Here is a 20,806-nt window from a genome sequence, read left to right on the forward strand (position 1 = left end):
ATGAAACTCAGGTCATGTCAAGAAGATTAATAATCCCCAAGGGTGCCTGTGTACTGAAGCTGATACACCACTCAGCATCAGATGGACTGGCTGTGATTGTACCAGTTAATTTAGGCCTTACCTGTACGTAAGTAATGAATGAGTAACACTGTGGGGTCAGATGGGAACCTGAGAGCTTCACCTGTAAAGGAGCAGAGAGGCTGGTGTTACTCCTAACTCAAGGCAATGAGCCATTTCCTCAGGAATTTGCTCACACTCACCAGCTTTTCCAGTCTTCCTGGGATGGTAGTTGAGCTGCTGCGGCAAGCCTGGATATACTGCAAGGAAAAAAGGAGTTTCTTCTAGGTGTGCTGTTCCCATCCTGTATCCACGCAGAGCTCAAAGCAGCTCATACAATGGCACAGTGGGGAGGGCAGGATTTGCACAGATACCCTCCCCAGTGGCTTGTTCCATCCCAAATGCCATGTCTGCATTCCAGAGCTATGAGAGGAGAGCTCTGGGGCAGTCACCACCTCATCTCAGGAGCTCCACAGGCCTGTGGAGTTTCATCGTCCAGTTCCCCCAGGTCCTGCTTCAGGGAATGGAAATGAGTGGCAAGGGCAGGGCTGGGTGAGCACTGTGAGTGCCCTTCATTGTGCACACAGTTGTGTAGAGGAACCCACAGCACACACTGGAAACAGCAACTCCAAGCCATGCAAAGCCAAATTCAGCTGGAGAGAACCTTTCCTTTCATCTCCACTGGTACAACTATCACTGCTCAGAAAGGTCACGAAATTGAGGGCATGAAAGCCAACAGAACAAAGGCTCAACTCCTTCAAGAGATCAACAGTCCAGTCCTGAGCGTAGCTGCTGCCAGGGGTCACTGTGAGCTTGCTGCAGCAGATGGGGAGAAGGTTTTTAGCTCAGAGGCAGCCCACCGTCAGCAGAGCACACTCACGTGTTTGATGAGGGAGGTGAGAATCGCGTATGTCTTGCTGAGGCTTCTCAGCAGTGTGTCCACACAGCTCCCTGCTGGGAGTGCAGTCTGCACCAGCTCATGATAGACTGTCAGAAGAGTTCCCAGCTGCAGAATTACACCTTTCTCCAGAGCCTGAGTTTGGTTTGATGCCTGAGAGGAGTCTTCTAGAAGAAAGAGGTATCTCGTGAATATATCTAATGAATCCAGTTGTGCAGTTGGGAGGCACAAAAGACCATCTTTGTGTCTGATGCATAAAGCCCCAGTGGGGCAAGGGGAAAATAATCACTGGAGAGATTTTATCACAACACCCTTATCTTACTTTGTTCATGTGGAACCAGCTCAAGGGAGAGTTTAACCTGACCTCAGATGATGCTATCTCAAAATTCTCAAATGTCTTCTTACTCTCTATCTTTAGCTGTTTTTGACAGAGGTGTAACAGTAAGAACTGGACCACTTCCATTACCTGACGTGTCTGACCCCAGACTGGTGAGTTTCTTGATAAGCCAATCCACCTCTTCAAGGACCTTATCCACCTGACCCAGAACCAGCAGCTGAGACAGAAACCAGTAACAAAAGAGGTTTTTGGAGGAGTTTGGCACAACAAGAACCTGCAAGCTGCTCCAAGCACAGTAGCCCTGGACACTGCAGGTGTCACACACATGCTGTTCTGACTCACACAGACAGTGGGGGCTGCAGTCTTGGCATTCACTATGGCAAAATGGCACCGACCCTCCACTTCTATGTCCTGGGCAGAGGACAGAAAAGAAATTCTGGTAAGACTTTAACTTCTGTCACATAGTTTGCACCAGAGATGCACTCAATTCTGACAGCACTATGTGAGGAAGAGCTCAGCTGCTCCTGCATCATACCTGATCTATATCTCCCAGGCAGGCATGGATGTCTTGTGCAAGTTCCCGCAGGAGACCAACAGGGCTCTTGTAGAGCACGTGGACACTGAAGAGCAGAGACAGCAAACCCTTGCAGCAAGAAATATCCTCTGTGGGGAAGAGAAAGTGACACAGTGCCAGGTGCAGAGCTTGCCTAGCTACTTAGGAACATCAGACATCCAGTGAGGGAAAGTCTCAGATTCAGTATGGATTCAACAGTAGGTGAAAGTCCTATCAAAATACCCCAGCTACAAAAGCAGGGTTTAAAACATCAGGCATCCCTTGTAATAGTGCAAGGGGAACTGTGGCCCACTGGAGCTGTTTGGTAATAGAAAAACGGTGACCAAAAGCACTGAGGAAGTGCAATACAAACCCTGGCAAAAGTACTGTCTTTGCAGAGTATAAATCCCGATTTGAGCCTAAATAACAAGGGAGAAAAGTCAAGTATGTGAGTGGCTTCCTTTCCTTCAGAAATGCTAATAGTTTTAGAGATGGAGCTCCCTCTCTAACACTTGTACTTATATCACAATGTTGTGCTAATCTGCCACAGAATGGGACCTGAATGTATCTTGACAAAGAGGTAAAACCAGGACAGAGCATGTAAGTAAGGGTCTAATGTCAGACTTGACATATCACATCTAAACATGCTCCTCAGAGCTTACTTACCAAGAGCATTTTCTTTGCAAACTTTGACTGTCCAAGTCAGGAACTGAAGGAACTATTTAAGAGGAGAAAAGATACCATGACTTTGAAACAGAATTCAAAACACAAAACTACTACTAGTAATAAAAATCCAAGACAATGAATCATAGAGAAAGATGAGTAGGGAATCTAGCTGTGCTCTGTGAAGTTCCACATGGGACACTTAGCCTACTAACAAGTCAAAAACTGAGATCCAGGACAGGGTAATGGCTATACGTTCCCTTGGACAGTGTAACAGCTCCATTTAATTTAAGGTAAATGATGACTCCAGACTTCTGGCACAGTTAGTGCAGTTCCTAGCTTGTAAAACTGGGGCACTTTAGAAAATGACTCCTTGCATGGAAGGAATTAGGCATTCAGCCAGTTTGGACTGGACACGAGTCTGCTGGCCTTTTTTGCCTCTACTCCCATGTGGAGGCCACACCACAACTAGGCTATGTTAGGAGTCCCTGCTCAGGCAAACAAATCATTCAGGTGCTCAAAGGCAGGATCAGAATGTGCAGGAATGGGATGGCAAGACAACTTTCTCTGAAGTGTCCTTGCAGGTGTGTGACAGGAGAGCCCTTCAGTGTAACAGAAGTGTCCCTTTGACCTGCTGTGGTCTGTGGGAGGAGGCAGGGCACACATGCCAGAGCCCACAGATGCCAACCCCATCTGATAATCTCCTTCCCACACCCATGGCTATGACACCCAGCTACCATGTGAAGGCTGAGGAGTACCTGCTGTGAGGCTGGGTCCAGGAGTTTGGACAATGTGGAGAGAACAGTGATGAGTGACTGTGTTTCCTTGGCATTAAAGTCATCTTCAGCACTGCTGAGCTGGTTCACCAGGGACCTCTGGTTAGGGGAAGGAAAACACCCCCTGAGTGTGAATATGTGTTGCATAAGCAAATAACCAGAAGCTGCAAGCAGATAAAGGGATCAGCAGCAAGGAGAACGACAGAGTACAAAAACAGGACTCTTCTCAAGAACAAGTGCTGATTTTTGATAGGAGTGCTTACAGTCTGCATATGGTCAGTGTGACTTTTAGAATACTCAGGTAAGTTTATGCTGCACTGAAGAACCTCGAGTTCCGTAAACACACATGCACATCCACCCACCCGGATCTTCAGCTTTCCTTAGGGACCAGAAACTTTTCTGAACTGCTAGTGAATCAGTGCCACAGTTGCTATCACATACTCAACCCTGTGGTCAAGCAACAGAGAGCTAGCAATGTTTCCTGCCAGAATCCCAAATGCTTTGGAACACTTGCAGCACACAGTGGTACTCACCTGAAACTGTCGGATCTGGAAGGCAGCTTTCTCTGTGACATTAATATCCGTTTCTTCTGCGTCACCATCAGTAATATCTGGCAGAGACAGAAAGGTGCAGAAAAAAGCTAAATGCCAAGAGCAGAATACAGGATTTATTTCCAAAAGTGGGAAAGACTGCTCACAGCTAGAGGAGGAACACAGACTGCAGAACCATGGTGAGCCGAAAAACATGTTAAAGGCAAACTTCAAATAGATGAATGCTGTATCAGACCCCAGCTATCCTCTGCTGACAGACTGAGAGCTCTGTTATAAAGGCAGGTAAAATATATCTCTAGAACTTGTCTCTGGTGTGGAAACCTATGCTACTAAGCCCACCTTGTTACTGAGAGACAAGAACCAGAGCCATCTCTCCCTAGTTAGGGATACCTGCCCACACATGGACTGGAACCTGGAGGGTAGAAACCAGAGCAGAATGGTACCATGTGCCTACCCAGGGCTTGCAGAAACTGGGGGATCTTGGCAGAGTACAGCTGCTGCACCGTGTTGAAGATCCGCAGCAAACCTTCCAAGCACAGAAGTGAAATGCTTTTGCCTTTCTTCTTCCCTGACTCTTCAACAACGGTGGGAATTGAAGTGTACCTCCAAAGCAGAACCCTGTGGGATGGGAGATGAGATTTACTCCAGTAGAGCTGGCTGCACAGGGCAAGAACTAGATCTACTCTTAGGATCATATTTTTAACATAATTAAACTGGAAGATCTTTTACCTATAGAAGAAGGGTGGGGGAAGAGATCTTTTTTAAGAAGATTTTATTTCAATGTTAGCAAAACAGCTACTGCATTCTTCCTGCACAGCTAAATAATTTAATTCTTTCCAGGTGCCAAGGGACCTTCCAATCCCATTTCAAGTCCATCTTTTTACACTCATTTCTTCCACTCTGCTTTCCCTCTTTCTCAGACTACCCTGACCACTGGTGTCAAATCTACTAGTGACAAAAAGAGTTTTACTCGTGGCAGTTTGGTTCTGTGAAATGTCAGAATTCACTACAGGGCTCTCTATAAATAAAATCAGAAAGGTAAAGGCAGGCAAAGCAAAGTAAAAAGCTGTGAGGAAAGCAAAATTGTTTGGCCCAAAGAAGACTTTTCTATTTGTAGGCAAACATCTTTTTCCTGCTTCCCTAACCCCACTTCTTCCCTTTTTTGTTCCCTCTCCTTTCTTCTCATTAGTTGTGTTGCCTGCACAGATGATCTTATTCTGTTTCAATGTCCAATCACGCAAAACATGTAGCTCACATGTAGTCCTAATGACTGCAACAAAAATAGCCTCTATTATTTGGGGTGAGACACAAAACCGGCATTATGCATGGCAGGGGTAATTTGCATTTTGTGCTCTCTGCTGACTGGGCTCTGAAAAGACCCCATGCAGATATGACCTAGATTCCAAAAGACATTTACATGGTTCACATTCTTGGATTTCCAAAGGATTAGATGCATGAATGTCTTCAAGCATCTTGCAGAAGTCCTAAACAAATGATTTCTAAAGCTTGTGTCCCTCATACATCTGTTTTGTTCCGTAGTTCAAAGTGAATTTTAACTTTGCTGCATTCCAGAGGCCTCAAGAATCCAGCCTGTAATCATCTTACCTTCTCTATGACAATGAGTTATGAACAAGAAGCCAGAAAGAAACTGAAAATTTTTGATGGCATTTGGTTCTTCTAGGCCAAGTTATTAAAGCTGTGTCACTCACTATGGCACAGAAACTGTAGTGCCTCCACTTGATTTCTCAGGAGCACAGAAAGGCAGTGACCTCAACCCAGAAACAACAACAGTTTCAAACAGTTATGGACTGAATTCTTCTTTCAAAACCCTACCTGAGAATCAAAAATCCCCCCCAAATGCATTGCTGATGTCTCCACATGCCACACTGACTCACTGTGTGATTTTGCAGAGGTTCTGGAACATCTTCTCTGGATTTTGTCCGTCTGGTCCGTCCGTCTGTCCCGTCTCCTCCAGCTGCTGCACCTTCTGCAGAGCGACGCTGACAGCGTAGCGCAGGAACTCCGTGCTGGAGCGCAGCACGGCCAGGCTCTCCTCGTGGCTTTGGGCATTGTCCCTGCAGGACCAGAACTGTCAGAGAACTGGGGATGCACAGAGGAAGCTCAGGGATGGCCTATGAGATCCAAAACCTAATATGAAATTGCAAATAAAATCTCTGGCTGAACTGGGGGTGGAAAAGACCCTTTGTTTTGGTAGCTTGTAGTGAACACTCAGAGGGTAAGAGCTGCGCCAGCCTTTCCAAGCACACTAACACATGGTTTGAATTGATGTCTGGCTCTGCTCCAGAGGACTGGACACCTTCTCACCTGAACAAAGCTGTGAGCAGAGTAGATACAAAACCCATGGACAGGAAACTCCGTGCTGTTTTGTTGCTCAAAGCAGATTTGTTCTTTCCAGCTTTCTCCCTCAGGATTTCAGAGAGTTTGTTGTAACATGTAAACAGGCCTAGGACATCCTCAAACTTGTTCTTACTGCAATAAAATTGTAGAAAACATTATTGGAGAAAATGCATTCTTGGAGTTTCCCATTTGATGCTTCAGCTGCCAAATTACACCATGACACTTCCTAAATGATGAAATCTATTACATCCCCCTGCCTCCCTAACAGTGTATACCTCACCCAATCCTCCTCAACCTGCTCTTCTACAACATGTCAGATCCCATCTCCTACAACACATGACATTCCAATGGAAAACACTCCCCAAGGCTCTGTGAGTGGCTGTGCCACGAGGCACTCGTGCTCAGATCATTGATTCTGTGTTGGCACTACCATCCTGTGCCTGCAATGAGGCTGTACTCCAAAGAGCTGGGCAAATAATAGCACAGCTAGTGCTAGAGGGTAAGATTTAATGTTTTACCTGAAATTCCCAATGTTGAAATTGTACTCAATCAGAACCTCACAAATTCCCATCACCTGAATGGCATAGATGTTATTTTTCACACCGACACCAGAAGACAGTGAAAAATCTGCTGATTTATCCTGAGAGGTAAAGGAAACAAGTGAAAAATCTGTTCAAAAACTGAGAAGAACTCGGTGTCTTCTCTCACTGAGTCAAAGTGAAAATCTGATTTACCAGTTCAAAGTCTTCCAACTCGCTCTTGATCATTCGTCGTGTGACAGATTCTAACATCTCTTCAAAGTTTTGCTCAAATCCCACACCCTCCTCCTCCTCCTCGTCATCTTCAGCTCCTTGGCACAGACACACAGTGCTCTTGTACCAGGCAAGACAGTGCTGGATGCAGCAGAGCAGGTGGGCCTGGAGGAAGGAGGAAGCAGCCACACAGTCACACTCAGCCTCTGAGCTGGAGGTCACTGGCAGCAGTAGACATGGCCCAGACTGTTATGGTGGGATGTAAAGAGCTGTGGCTGCCTTTGTAACTGCCTTGAGTCTTGAGGATATGCCTCATTCCCAAATTGAGGGGATCAGTAATCTCACATAAAGCTACTCAGTTCCAGCTTCAGACAGTGCTCTGTCTGAATGAACTTTTCTAGATGGGATGTAAAGACTTAACTCCCACTGCTCCCTCCACCCAACCACCTCAGGTACTGAAGGAGATGGAAAGGGAATTTCCAAAGGGACTCTCACTCTAGCTGAAGTGTCTGTGCCCTTCCTGGGTGTGCTACTGCACACAAGCTTCCTTAGGGGAAAGCAAAATGATTAATTGGAATTTGTTCCCTTGGAAACCCAACAAATCATTGAGGTCTCATCTTCAACAATTTCAAAGGAGCAAAACCAAAGGACAAATTCTTCCCCCTGCTACACACAAACTGCACAACTATTTTATGTGGAATTAAGTTAAAGGAGGGAAAAAAATTCCTGTAGGTTGAACTCAATGGAGGATAACAGAAGAACACTATTCCTAGAGCATTTTTCACACAGGTCCCCACAACCACTATGCTTGGGGAGCTCTAATAAATAGCCTGAGGCAGGGGTGAGATGCCCAGCTCTGTTGCTATTAAAAGAATTGCTCCAGGCTAGAAGAGGCTGAAGAAGCACAAGGTATTCAGCTCATGGAGGACAACTAAAATGCTAGTAACAGATGAGCTTGCAGCTGTAGCCAACCAATATAGCTCTTACCAGTGGTTCTTGCAGAAAGATTTGATCTCCCTGAGCCATAATACATCCCTCCAGTTTGAGTGGAGGCAGGAGGTCTTGCTGGGGCAGGTAATATTGCTTTATCTGTCAGAGAAAACAAGAAATAAAAATAACCAGTTACTTGGTAACTGAGCCTCTTAGGACGTTTGAAAACAGAGTATAATAGTCTTTGTACCCCATTCTAGAGAGCAAAACCTGGCACTGTGATAAGGGGGACTGTACAAGTACATGAGCCACGTCATCTGCTCTACTGGTGATTAAAATCCCTTCTTGAGTTGCTCCTGTACCTCAGCCAGGACACGTCAGTGCCCTAAAACAAGATTAGCTGACCACTTGCTGTTGTGTTGCCTCAATAAGTAACATCACTTGCAACCCACCTGCAGTGTTACCCCTCCTTTAAACAGTGAGGATCAATAGCTGCTGCTGCTATAGAAAGTTATAGATACATAATGATGCTATAAAATTTTACACCTTTACACCAACTTACTATTAAGTGCCCTCTGTTACCCAAAAGCTGTTTTGGCTCTGTTGATGTTCCTTTCTCAGACCCTATACTGTCATGGGAAAGCTGGAATTAGTCAGCATGAACTCTTTGGATGATTAAAGGGAAGAAAATTACTTGTCTCAAAGAAAGCACAGCCTGTCCAATGGATTGAGGAAATGTGATTGTCTTGTTGCCATGAGCAACACTGCTGGGGGATGAGTTAATCCTCCCAGATCCTACATGGACTTGGGTATTCTCCCGATGGGAAGACGGCAACAATAATTACTGTGTCAGCACATATCCTTGGGGAACTATGGAAGGGTAACTGCTGTGCACTGCTAAGGAACAGGGAGAGCACAAAGAACTTCTCTGGGCTCACACCTACCACAGCACCTAAGAACTGAAGGGTTGGAAAGAGCTCCAAGAGATCCTTCCTCTTCCATCCTATGGCAGGAAATGAACCTGTCTCCAGACATTTACCTAGTCTGCTCTCTCAGCGTAGCAGGGGTTTGAACACCTCTTTAGTGAAGTGTCACAGCACCCAAACATGTTTCCAGTGTGAGGGAAAACAATTTCCCCAATATTTAACCTGAATTGTTTGCCATACTGGTTGAAGTGCAGAATTGTGCAGCCCCACCATGGAGCAGGACTTTACCTGAGACAACAGTGTTTCCATTATAGAGCTGGCCAGCTGGGAGTTCCTGCGAAGGACATCATAAAAACCCTGGAGACAGGAAGGAAGGACAAGTTGGCTGACACAGCAGAGAAAATGAACCACAGGCATAATAAGTTGGCGTCATAAGATTGCAACGACACTTTGGCACCGCAAGGAACCATGAGGAAGTAACAATGTGCTCAGAGTAAAACTCCATACCTGGCAAAGCCAAGGCACCACAGAAAGAAGGTATGAATCAGAAAAAGTATGAATTTCCTCACAGGGGCCCTCTCACAAGCTGTATCTCCCTAGCAGCGGTGGCATCAAGCCCAGAGTGACTTTCACTGCTATTTAACACAAGCACAAGATCCAACTTCAAACTGTGAAACCCTGCTTCAAAGGCAAAACAAGCCAGTGGGGAAACTGTAGGAGGCAACAAATCCTGCAGACTGAGAAAACTCAGTGGATGGATAAAGCAAGCACAAGTTTTCTAGCAACAGTGACGAATACACCCAGAACTTGCAGCTCATCAAAGGTCAATCCAACCCAAGACAAGAAGGAAACAAAACCTCTCTGACCGGTACAGGGTTTTTTTCTCAAGGTGGTATCCCATGGTTATAACACAACCTAATATATGCACCCAAAAATGGCCCTTTATAACAGGCCTATCACAACAGACCTAAGGACAGCCAAGTTTTTATAGAAACTTGGAAAGGAAGAGGAGAAAAGACAGATCCCTGATGCAGTCTGTAAGGAAGCTTCTCCATACTCTCCAGACAGGGTTTTCTTTGGAGTCCATAATTAACTCTCAACAGCTCCACATCTATCCAGTGCTTGTTATACCATTCCTCCTCACAGGGCATCAAGTATCCTTCTCATTCCCTAGGCCCTACTACAGCAAGACAGACTTTGACATATTTTTGCTCTTAAACAATGCATGAGCTGAAGAAGATACATCAACGTGTCTTTGGGTTTATAACAGTCAAAAAAAAAACAGCAACAGAAGGAGTGAAAACACGTTACACGTGTCCCATGAAGAACAAAACTGAGCTGAAAGGCTGTTTTTCACAATAACATGATTGTTATTTACCTGAGGCTAAAGAAGAATCAGACCACAGAAGAGTTTGTGGCTGTTTAAGAGACAGAAGAAACCATGTTTACCTCATATAACATGAGTCGAACGTCTGCTTGCTGGCTCAAACATCGCCTCAGGCTGCCCAGGATTTCTAGGCAGAAGGCCTCATTAGCTGCAGAATTATAGCAGGCATGAACATCTGCCTGGACCTGAGAAGGAACATTAGTCACGTTATACTGGTTACAATATCACAACACAGGAGCAAGGTGGTAAGGGTCTGGCCCCTGAACAATCACTGAGGTAGTCCTTGTGCTCCTCATCATTGTCATGGAGCAGTGGGAATGCTCCCCAGAGCACTGGTGCTGTAAGAGAGAATGACTCTGAGAAGCAACATCTCTAAGCCAGCTTCTCTTTGCACACTGCACTTCCTAAAGCTTTCCTTACAGGAAGGAAATCCTTGCTGGATTTCCAGGACTAATCCTTACTAAAGCTGTATTTCCATTCTGGGGGAACACTTCCCTTTTGAGTTGTTTCAAACAGTGGGTAGTAGACACCAGACTGTCTCACATGGCCACACAGGGACTGCAGAACAGCACTCACCTGAGTGGCACCAATGGCCTGGCTGCACTGGGAAGAGGACAAGCTGCCCAGAACCTTAAAATTTCTTAACAGGAGCAAAAAGCCAGCGACTGCAGCTTTACGAGCATCGAGCTGCCTGGGAATTGGGACAGGAAAGAGGGTTATGTAAGGAAATGTGGAAGCAAGAAGCTCAGAAGCACATAAAATATCAACTCAGCAATGAAAAAAAAAGGTCACAAATACAGAGTGACTGAACCTGTACAACTGTATTTCCCAAAAGGGCAGTACAGTCCCAAACAGTCTAGAGCTGGGCAGTTTGCTGGAAACTCCCCTGCTCTACACTCTCACAATATTCAATCTCCTTTCTGTCCTTACAATGCTCGCACTCAGGGAGAGCCCAGGCCAAGACCCAAGTATTAAATATCCCTTGAAAGCTGGGAGAGTGTCACAGAGCTCAGAGTTGGAAAATTTCTAATAAAAACCTGGTGTTTTGCTTTACTCACAGAAATGCCAAGTCTTTCCCAAGACAGTCCCTTGCTTTGAAAAATAATCCCAAATCTTGAATTCTATATTCGTAACTAGGCAGCCAGTGGTCAAGAAAATCCAGTCTACAATAACAGCAGGATGGTTTGCTCAAAATATGACCAAGCCAACACCTTGTAAGGGATCAGAAGGAATGTGGCAGCTCAGCATTTTGATCAGTGGCTCCTTCCAGACCCTCCCTGGATGTATTCAGCTGTGCTAGACACATGTTGCAATTGGTTTTAATTTTACCTATGTATTTGGAGTTCCCAACAGCTTTCTGAACTTGCAAAGCCCATTCATTCAGATGGGGGTTGGGATTTGTGTCTCAGTTCAGTGGAGCTGTGACTGTACCACAATTCCAGGCTAAAGGGACAGGAGATGTCACTATCTAGTTATGGGAAGAACATTCTAACAAGATACTTAGCCCAAAATAAAAATACTTCTGCTCCAAAACCATAAATGAGTTGTAGAAATTTTTTCAAAGAATCCTCTCCCCAGCTTACCTGGAAAAGATAGCTTTTTGGAGAACAAGTATCAGGGAGTCCCTCACTGACATGCTGACTTTGAGCAGAGGCTGGAAAGGAAAATAACCTTTGGAGAGAAAAGCACTAAGGCATGCCAAGCCCTTGGGGCATATGAGCTCATCTTCCTCAGGCCCATCTGGCCCTGCATTTCCAGTACTGTCATCAGTACAGTAGGAAGACCAAAACATTTTAAAATAGACAAGAAAACCCAGAGAGCTGTGGCAGTGAGACACCTTAGCGGGTTAGTGAGGACACAATGCAAGGGCTTAGGAAAATAACTGTTATCCCCAGGTTGGACAAAGCAGGTACAAGTTAAAACACCAGGGCAATATCTCAGCCCAGGCAAAGAGGAACACTGACATGGAGCTTGGAAGGAGAAAAATCAACGTGACAGCTACAGCTGTTCAGCTAAACACTGTAGATTTAGTTTTCTACAGGGTGCAGCATCTGGGCATCTTCCAGATGAAAGGTCAGCACAGAGCAGTTTTGGTCCTGTGCCAGACCACACCATATGCTTTTTGCTAGAGGGCACATGCAAATCCATGCTTGAAGAACAGTTCCATGCTACACCAAACAACCCACAGCAGAGAATGAAGGCTTATTTCATGAGGAGGGTTATCAGATCATGCATATAATTGTGGCCAAGAGCTGTCACTGGAACTAAAGTAGCAAGGAGATCCACGGAGATATGCAAAGCTTTACCTGTACTGCTCGGAGAAGCCCTTGCACTGTGTCAATGGGCAGAAAGGACAAATTGTCAAAGGTCTCTGTGACTTTGGAGGATGAAGTCTGAAGCACGAGAGGAGCAGACACAACAATATTGGACAGCAAGTCTGAAAAATAAAAGGACAAAAAGAACAGCTGATGCCAAGGGGCCAGAAAAGCCTGAGCAGAAGATGTCTGCAGAGCTAACTATTACAGACTAATCAAAGACCTTCCATGACACAGAGAGGTCATGATAAAATGAGCATCGACAAACTGATTCTACTGCAGACACCAAGCACTAAAAATGCTCCCAGCCCAGCTGAAGGGCCTCACCCCACCAGAGGGCACTGAGATGCAAGTGAAGAGACTGCAGCACTGACATCCCAGCAGCCTCAGTGGCTCCCAAGGACGAGGAGAAGGCAAGGCTGGGAATGTGGAACAGGCAACTGACTGATGATTCTGACTTTCTGCGTGTCAGCTGTTCCATGGCAACTGCCTGCAAACATATTTTCATTCTGTGATGAATACAAGGCAATCTGATGCAGCTGATACCTCAGTCAGAGGACAAGGAACAACTGATTTCCTTAGCTTCAGGTCACTTCAGTAGGTACTTCAGCAACCAAATCACATCCTGGGCTGCATCAAAAGCAGCCTGGCTAGCAGGCTGAGGCAGGGAATTCTCCCCCTCTACTCCACTTTGGTGAGAGCCCCCTTGGAGTACTGTGTCCAGCTCTGGGGTCCTCAGCACAAGCAGGACAGAGACCTGCTGGAGCAGGTCCAGAGGGGAACAAAAATGCTCAGAGGGCTGGAGCACCTCTGCTATTGAGATGGGCTGAGAGAGTTGGGGTTGGTCAGCCTGGAGAAGCCAACTTTGGGGAGACCTTGTTGTAGCCTTTTGGTACTCAAATGGGGTTTATAAGATGGGGACTTAAGTTGCTGTTGTGATAAGAATAGGGCTAATAGTTTTAAACTAAAAGAAGGTAGATTCAAAGTGGATATAAAGAAGAAATTTTTTACAGTGAGGGTGGTGAAACACTGAAAACATTCAAGATCAGGTTGGATGAGGCTCTGAGCAACCTGGTCTAGCGGAAGATCTCAATGCTCATTACAAGGCAGTGGACTAGATGACCTTCAAAGGTCCCATCCAAGCCAAATCCAATTCTGTGATTCTATAATGTGTTTTGAGGAGCTGTGTTGTGACTGTCCACAGAGCAGAGCAGAGGACATTTCTCTCTCTTTTCTGTTACCTATGAAGTGGCTGACAGGAGACGCTGCTTTTGTGAGGACTCTGTTCAGGACCTGCTCAAGAATATCACTTCTGATGGGCTCATGAACCTGAATGAGGAAGAACAATAAATAAAAATCAAAACCTTTAAGATATTCCTGTACTTCACAGCACAGGCATTGTACAGTACAAAGCAAATCCAGATCCAACAGGTAAGCAAGGATGGTTACCAGAAGTCCCCTTTCAGCTAAGTCCACACTACTGGATTCAGATTTCATCCCAGGACAATCAGAACCAGCACATCAAGGCACACACAGTACACTCAGAACATAATGGTTCCAATCATCTATGGGATGAAAATTTACCGGTTTGGTGAAGATGAATGGGTTTCAATCCCACCTTGTCAGATTTTATTTGTACCTCTGAATTTTTCTACCTTCTCTACCTCTGCAGTTTCTTGGAAACTGTAATAGGGATTACACAAGTATCATGACAGCTGGAACAGATTAGAATTAGACCTTCATGAGGATGGCTGGAAAGGGTCAAATAGGAGACAAAATCAAGCATTGTTTGCAAAACACTCACAATGGATATAGCAGGCAAGGTTTTGACACTGTTTACCAGGATAGAATAAGAACAGAGTTGTTCTCTCCCCACCAAAAAAAAACTTCTCCAAAACCTACATTACCTTAAATGTTTCCAGCAGGATACTTGCTCCCAGTCTGCAAGCCTGCTTGGCTGGCATTTTTGAAAGGCCATAACTGTTATCAGCAGCTTTTCCTCCAAAGGGCTTTTTTGGTTCATAGGATTCCATTAGGCTGAAGCCAAGATCCACCAAGCCCTGAGTAACATGGTCCCAACCAAATGCACTGAGGAAAGCATTAAATAGATGAGGAAAGAAACAACTTAGTCATAGGAAAGTTTGGATTAGAGCAGAGGTAAAATCTTCTGCAGTCATTCCAGGGTCCAAAGCAGCAGTGAGAGACACTTGATGACAGCAGGGAAGATGACAGCCCTCATAACCCTGTGACTGTCCTTAGACTGAGGGACAGGTGCTCAGCACATCTCTGCAGTCCTGGTTCTCCGTCAGAATTTGTTTCCAGCCCAAAGGTTTCCTCACCATAGGGAATGATGTGCCTTCAGGTCTGACCTGAACATAACAGCAGGCTATGGCTGGGATGCACGAGTACCCTACTGATGTCAAGATCTTCAAGTTGGAGAAAAAGAGAAGAGGAATGCCTCCCATCAAACTAAAGGACAACTGGTGACAGACCAGAGCTATTCCACAGGATGTTTAAAGGACTAACCAGTGAACCAGCTGAAACAGTGAACCTACTCCTCATCCCTTGATCAGAACACAAACTACAGCCAGCAGCATGACTCACTGCAGATTAGGCCCTGATCAGTTTAGTCCTTTGTACCACCAGACCCTGAGATTTGAGGTAGAAGGAGCAGATTTATACAACCACATGTTGTTGTTTTCTTTTTTTTAATTCGCTAATATAAAACTGGGATAAAACCTTTGGATTCTGACACTGATCCCTGCCAGCACATGGTCAGAAGTATTTCGTATCCTAGAGCGTTTAAACAAAGCTGAAACTCTCCCCACTTCTAAAGCCCATTGAATGTTCTGCAGCACGTGGCAGCAACTCACCTATTTTTCACCACTTCCAGAATGACAGCAGTTATATCATATTGTTGAGGAAACAAATCCTGCAGAAACTTGGAGGCCTGAAGGAACTGCAGGTCCTTGCAGCTTCTTGTGATTGATGTTTTCAAGAAATCAAATATCTGGAACATAAAATCATTACGTGTGAGGAAATGATCTTTGAAATGGGACCTGTATAGTCTTGGGTATGTTCCAGTAAGAGCACCAGCCAGACACAAGTTCCACTACAGCCTGCCAAAAATCTTAACTCACTTCTTTGTCAGGACAAATACACTAGTCTCATTAAGTGCCTCAAGGAGGGTGACTTGCTGCCAGATGCTCTTCATGTGGCCACCACAGAGCCAAAACATTAGAAAAATAGACTGTTTTTCTTCTCATCCTACAATACCAACCCACAGGAATCACTACTCTGGAAAATTGTGATATTGCTCTGGGGTCTTTTAGAGTGTTCAGTAAAGTACAGCATACCAATGATTTAATTGCCTACCCACGAGCATCCTGAAACCATTTTAAGCCTAATTCTGATGGGACTCTGACCTAACCATGCTTCCCTTCCTTTACAGGGAGTGCAGAATGCATCCCCATGGAAGCTCTCTGCAAGCTTATCAAGCACATACCTGCTCTTGCAGTCTGTGTTTTACAGCAACTGACAGCAGAAGAGCCACACTGAAGGGACACAGGGCTCTACCAGGGTTCTTCTGTTGCTCAGTCTAGGAAACAGCAAGGAGCAGTGAGAAAACTTGTTGTCTTTACTGAAACACCCTGGAAATTCAGGAAGCCATCAGGCACATGTCTCTTCAAACATATCACAACACTCGCTAAAGAGAACTTGACTGCAACCATAAAAATTATTAAATCCCTTGTCCAGATAATAAACTAAGTTTTTAAACCCTGCTTCAGTATCTTCAATAACAGTGGCTGCTCCATCTTTGCCATACCTTCAGATGTCTAATTAGCTCCTCACCCAGGTCCTGGTCCAGGTTGATGACAGAAACAATGTGGAGAATAACGGTGCCTTCCACGTGGCGCAGCTGGTCCAGAGGCATTGTGGCCACCTCAAGGTCCACTGACCTGTAAGTTTTAACAGAAAATAACAAGCCATCCAAAGCCAGAAATCATTCCTTATGGATCAAGAAGGATGTTCTTGTACAAGGTTTACCTGTTCAAATTCAAGAAGCCCTGGGCAGGAGCAGTGTGACTACAAATACCCAGGTAGTAAAGAAAGGGAGTGACAGGGCAAGAACTTACTGAGGAACCCTCTGTTCTTCCTTCTGTCTCTTATCCAGCTGATTGAAAAAACTGATGATTCCTTCCAAAACAGTCTTCTTACTGCCCTGCAAGGCAGGACATTACATTAAGCCATTGCAGGGCCTGCAGTATCCCAGAGAACAAAACTCAATTCCCACACCTATCACACATCTCAGGGTATCTTTCATTTCCCTCCATAAATTGCTCACGCAGGTGAGCACTCCTCTATGGCTCATTTCCAGACTTCCAGTTTTCATATTTCTTTTGACTGCACTTATTTCTTTTGACTGCATTATCGAATAGCTGGAAGAAACTCAGGCTCTCAGGTGTTCTGACTGTCTTTTTTTTTTTTTTTTTTTAAGTTGTTATTAATTAGAAAGGATCCTTTATGTTTTAATCAATTGGGAAGGCTTTCAAATTCCTAACCTTAAATCTAACAATACATTTTGGCCAGTGGACCCAAATGACCCTCTATAATACACATATAATTTGTCTTTGGATCATTTTGGCATTGACTTGGTCACAAATGAAGCAAGGAAAAGAGCCAGATCACCCTGTCAAAGGGCAGAGATGTCCCTGGCAGTCTCTGCTCTGGAGAAGAGCACAGGAGGTGACACATTCCCAGTACAAGTCAGACTACAGCCCAGTAGACAATCATAGTGCATGAGCTATTATTGTAGCATGCAGATCACAGAGAAGGAGCAAAACCACACTGAGAAAAAACAATCCTCTCTGCCGTCTGCTAGGTCTGTGCTCATCCCTTATTTCCCAAAGGTTTGCTTCTTTTCCCACAAGGAAGACCAAGATCCCACCTTTCTCTGAGCAGTCAGCTTCCTCAGGCTAGAGGGAGTTAGAGGAAACAAAACCTACTGGTGTTCTGTTGTGTCCCTACAGCGTGGTTTGGGAACAATCAGAATCCCTGCCAAAATTCAGACTACAGATCACTCTGGACTTTTTTTTTTTTTTTTCTGTTGGACTAAACCTGGGGGAAATCCAGCTCCTGTGAGCTTTTACCTTTGCAGAAAGCAGCAGCAGCTGATAGACCAGAGGGGGAATTTCCTGCAGGTCTAATTTGGAGAACATCCTAAGGACCTTTTCCACCACAAACTGCAGCTCCTCTCCTGATAGTGGAATATCCCTGTTGAATCAAAGATATTTTTTTTCATAAATATTTTGTTTAGTTGCCAAGGCTCACTCACACATGGAACAAAAACCATGATGCCATGCCCAGATGAGTTTTGCATCCAAATCTGGTGTGGATACTCACTGACCAACCACCCATGGTGCTCTGCCTGGTATAGTCAGCCCTCCTATTTGTACTTGCCCCAGACTGCTTATGAAACAGGACACAAACAGAACCATGGCACAAGTTGATGTTGAAGAGAAAAAGAATTACCTGAACATGTTGGCAAGATGTATCACACACCGAGGATCCCACCTGGTAAAACAAAGATGTGTTGGAAGATTGAGAGCAAGCTGGACTATCCTTTAGCTCTCCCCTCCTACACAATTATTCGATGTCACCATTTCCCTGTTTCATTGATACTAAACTTAGAAGCCAGATTTCCACCAGAAAAAGCATCAATCTTAACTACCCACATTTCCATAGTCCTGAAGTGCCCCAGCCCCTTTAATAACAAATGCCAGAAAAGGAATAAAACTGAGCACTTCCTGAGACCAGTTCATGCAACAGTCTCACAAGATCTGGGAACAGGGTGCTCCCTTGGATTCCCAACTAGAGAAGACACTGTCAGAGAGGGCAGGGATTCAGGGATGACAGGACACACAGCCCATGGTGATGCCTTTTTCCAAGCACAGTGTGAAGCACAATGTTTTGCCATGTAACCAAGACCTGCCAGACACACGTACTTGCTGGAGCAGAGGGTATTTATCAGCTGTTTCTTAAACTCTTCCCCATTCAGTTCACCTGAAAAAGCAAAAGTCTTAGGAGTTGATTCCAGAGAAAGGAGTACAAGCTGCAGAGAAGGAGCTGATAGGGGGGTTACCTTTCCCATAAGCCAGGTTCTCCTTTGAACTGGCCAGGGCCGTGAGAACAGTGGAAAACAGCTCCAAGGATTTCCCATTGGTCAGGCTGCCCCCTTTAATGATATCCACAAACAGGCTGGCAAGCTCTGCTAACGCGTGGCCTGGCAGCTGGCGGGCCTGGGAGAACATACAGCAGGAGAGAGCCTGAGGCACTACACAGAATTCCACATACACACCCAAACTGTCACCAAAACCCAGCAGAAGACAGAATTTCTTACAGGGAAATGCTCCCTTTAAAGGAAAATTCAGCCCTGAGATCTCTGTTTTGTACTTTCTTTACAGAACAGAGCAATAAATCAAGATTATGTGATTATAGGTTTAGAGTTTTGAGCCTAAGATTAAGTTTCTAAAGATAATCAAATTCACACACAGAGCCAACTCCAACACCAGCTAATTTAGTCTAGGGAAGATCCATGGAAAAGATACAACTAATTTTCCTCAGTGGCTTGGTGAAGTATCTCAATTTACATATTAAATTATACTCAGCAGAGCCCAGGAAAGCCAGCCCAAAGGAGCTTTACCTCCAGCATGAGCAGTCCTATGATTTCAGACACCTTGCTCAAATGCAGGTCCCCTGACTCCACTAGTGGGACGCAGTGCTTGTAAACCTGGAGTCTCCTGAGAACACCGCTTCTCTGGGAACAGGGGGAGCCTTACAGCAAGAAAACAGAGAGACAAAAGAATGGGGAGAAAAGTTATGCAAGTAACACGTTGCTAAACTACAGGAAATCAGCAGGGATAAACTGTCACCTGGCTGCAGCTTCCTATTTTACCTATCTGACAAAATAAATAAAAAACCCCAGAAAACAGGAAACGATATACTTGGATAAACTAGTTGGCCAGCCTGTTAGCACATCCTGTGGTTCACTCAACCTGCAGCCGGAGACCAGGAAGTGTCAAAACTTTGAGAAGAACCAGCTTGGCAATTAGCTCTCCTCATCTGGCCAGCTCAGTGCTACTGCAAGGTACCGAAGGGCTCTCAAGAGTAAACCGCACTTACCACGGGCTCTTCACAACTCTAGTCCAGTTTGCCATCTCCTCGGATGTCCTGCTTCCCCGTGACAGCCCTGACGAGCGGGTTTCTTACCAAAAGTGACTCTTCCCTGTGCTGCTGAGCACGGGCTGCACCCACCGGCCCCCACCACGGCTGGGCCCGCAGCCCCCCGAGCGCAGCGCACTCATCACCCACCTTTGAAGATCCCTCTCAGCAGAGCCGCCGTCTCCCTCCCCTTCAGGGCCTGCCTGGTCACCATGTCGCCCAGCTGCAAGAGAGGGTGACGCCGTGAGCCGCCGCCCGCCCGCGGCGCATCCCCGCTCCCCGCCCGGCCCGCGGCGCACCTCGCCCTCCGCCAGGCTCTGCAGGGCCTCCTGCAGCCGCTCGGGGCCCTCCTCGGCCGCCAGCGAGAGGATGCGCTGGGCCATGGGGCCGGCGGCCGCCCGGGACCGCCGGGCCGCGGCTCCGTCCCCCGAAATTCCCGCCCGGAAGTGCCCGCGCGTCACCCGGGGAACAGCTCCCGCCCGCGGCGCGCGCTTCCCGCCCCGCCGCCCGCGGTACCCGGGTTCGAGTCCCGCGGGGGCCGGCAGCGTGCGGGCCGCTGTCACCGAGCCACAGCGTGGGTCGGGCTGGAAGGGGCCGCGGCGGGTCACCTGCTCCGGCCTCCCTGCTCGGGCAGGGTCGTCCTAGAGCACATGGGCGGCCCGCTGGTTCTGGAATATCTCCAGTGAGGGGAACTCCGCGGCCTCTCTGGGCAGCCTGTTCCGGTGCGTGGCCGCTGCACAGTGAAAACGTTACTGGAGCGGGCTGCAGGCACGTGGGGTGGGCAGCCGGGGGTACCGGGGCATTTGGCACAAAGTGCCCGTTCAGGGCCACACCGCATCGGCAGCGAGCGCCACCCACGTGGGGTTCAGATCCATTCGAGTAAACCCCTTAATTCCGGGGGACGTGAGGGGTGGCCTTTAGCGTACCAGGAGGTGTAGCCCGCCTTTAAGCAGCGGGATTTGGCCAAAGGATCCGGTGCCAGCACAGCGTGGGAGCTTTCCCAAGCCCCGTGCTCACGCGGAGCAGGAGTTGATGCTGCTGAGCGAGGGGAGCGGGTTTGATGTGGGGCTGTGGGCAGGGGG

General features: G+C 46.4%; 1 protein-coding gene across 2 annotated transcripts in view; it reads right to left on the minus strand.

Annotated features, from left to right (window-relative positions):
• The window catches only part of FANCI (FA complementation group I), a 24,270-nt gene extending 4,125 nt beyond the window's left edge, over positions 1-20,145 (minus strand). The window contains exons 1-33 of one of the 2 annotated variants that reach the window (XM_053988269.1): positions 20,024-20,145; positions 19,875-19,947; positions 19,207-19,337; positions 18,646-18,802; positions 18,509-18,566; positions 18,036-18,077; positions 17,654-17,777; positions 16,640-16,725; positions 16,330-16,462; positions 16,009-16,101; positions 15,377-15,513; positions 14,411-14,591; positions 13,745-13,832; positions 12,495-12,625; positions 11,772-11,842; positions 10,765-10,879; positions 10,251-10,373; positions 9,090-9,158; positions 7,933-8,034; positions 6,928-7,110; positions 6,712-6,833; positions 6,161-6,325; positions 5,731-5,910; positions 4,290-4,453; positions 3,818-3,894; positions 3,267-3,383; positions 2,512-2,563; positions 1,828-1,955; positions 1,635-1,703; positions 1,422-1,509; positions 938-1,119; positions 261-317; positions 122-181 (exon numbers count right to left, since the gene is read on the minus strand). In XM_053988269.1, the coding sequence (XP_053844244.1) occupies positions 122-181; positions 261-317; positions 938-1,119; positions 1,422-1,509; positions 1,635-1,703; positions 1,828-1,955; positions 2,512-2,563; positions 3,267-3,383; positions 3,818-3,894; positions 4,290-4,453; positions 5,731-5,910; positions 6,161-6,325; positions 6,712-6,833; positions 6,928-7,110; positions 7,933-8,034; positions 9,090-9,158; positions 10,251-10,373; positions 10,765-10,879; positions 11,772-11,842; positions 12,495-12,625; positions 13,745-13,832; positions 14,411-14,591; positions 15,377-15,513; positions 16,009-16,101; positions 16,330-16,462; positions 16,640-16,725; positions 17,654-17,777; positions 18,036-18,077; positions 18,509-18,566; positions 18,646-18,802; positions 19,207-19,337; positions 19,875-19,947; positions 20,024-20,107 (3,642 nt within the window). In that variant the 5' untranslated portion in view covers positions 20,108-20,145. Of the gene's footprint in view, positions 1-121; positions 182-260; positions 318-937; positions 1,123-1,421; positions 1,510-1,634; positions 1,704-1,827; positions 1,956-2,511; positions 2,564-3,266; positions 3,384-3,817; positions 3,895-4,289; positions 4,454-5,730; positions 5,911-6,160; positions 6,326-6,711; positions 6,834-6,927; positions 7,111-7,932; positions 8,035-9,089; positions 9,159-10,250; positions 10,374-10,764; positions 10,880-11,771; positions 11,843-12,494; positions 12,626-13,744; positions 13,833-14,410; positions 14,592-15,376; positions 15,514-16,008; positions 16,102-16,329; positions 16,463-16,639; positions 16,726-17,653; positions 17,778-18,035; positions 18,078-18,508; positions 18,567-18,645; positions 18,803-19,206; positions 19,338-19,874; positions 19,948-20,023 lie in introns of both variants that reach the window. The other variant, XM_053988268.1, reaches the window with a different exon arrangement.
• Between the last annotated feature and the right edge of the window lie 661 nt (positions 20,146-20,806).

This window comes from Vidua macroura, chromosome 12 (assembly GCF_024509145.1).
Source record: "Vidua macroura isolate BioBank_ID:100142 chromosome 12, ASM2450914v1, whole genome shotgun sequence".
NCBI lineage: Eukaryota > Metazoa > Chordata > Aves > Passeriformes > Viduidae > Vidua > Vidua macroura.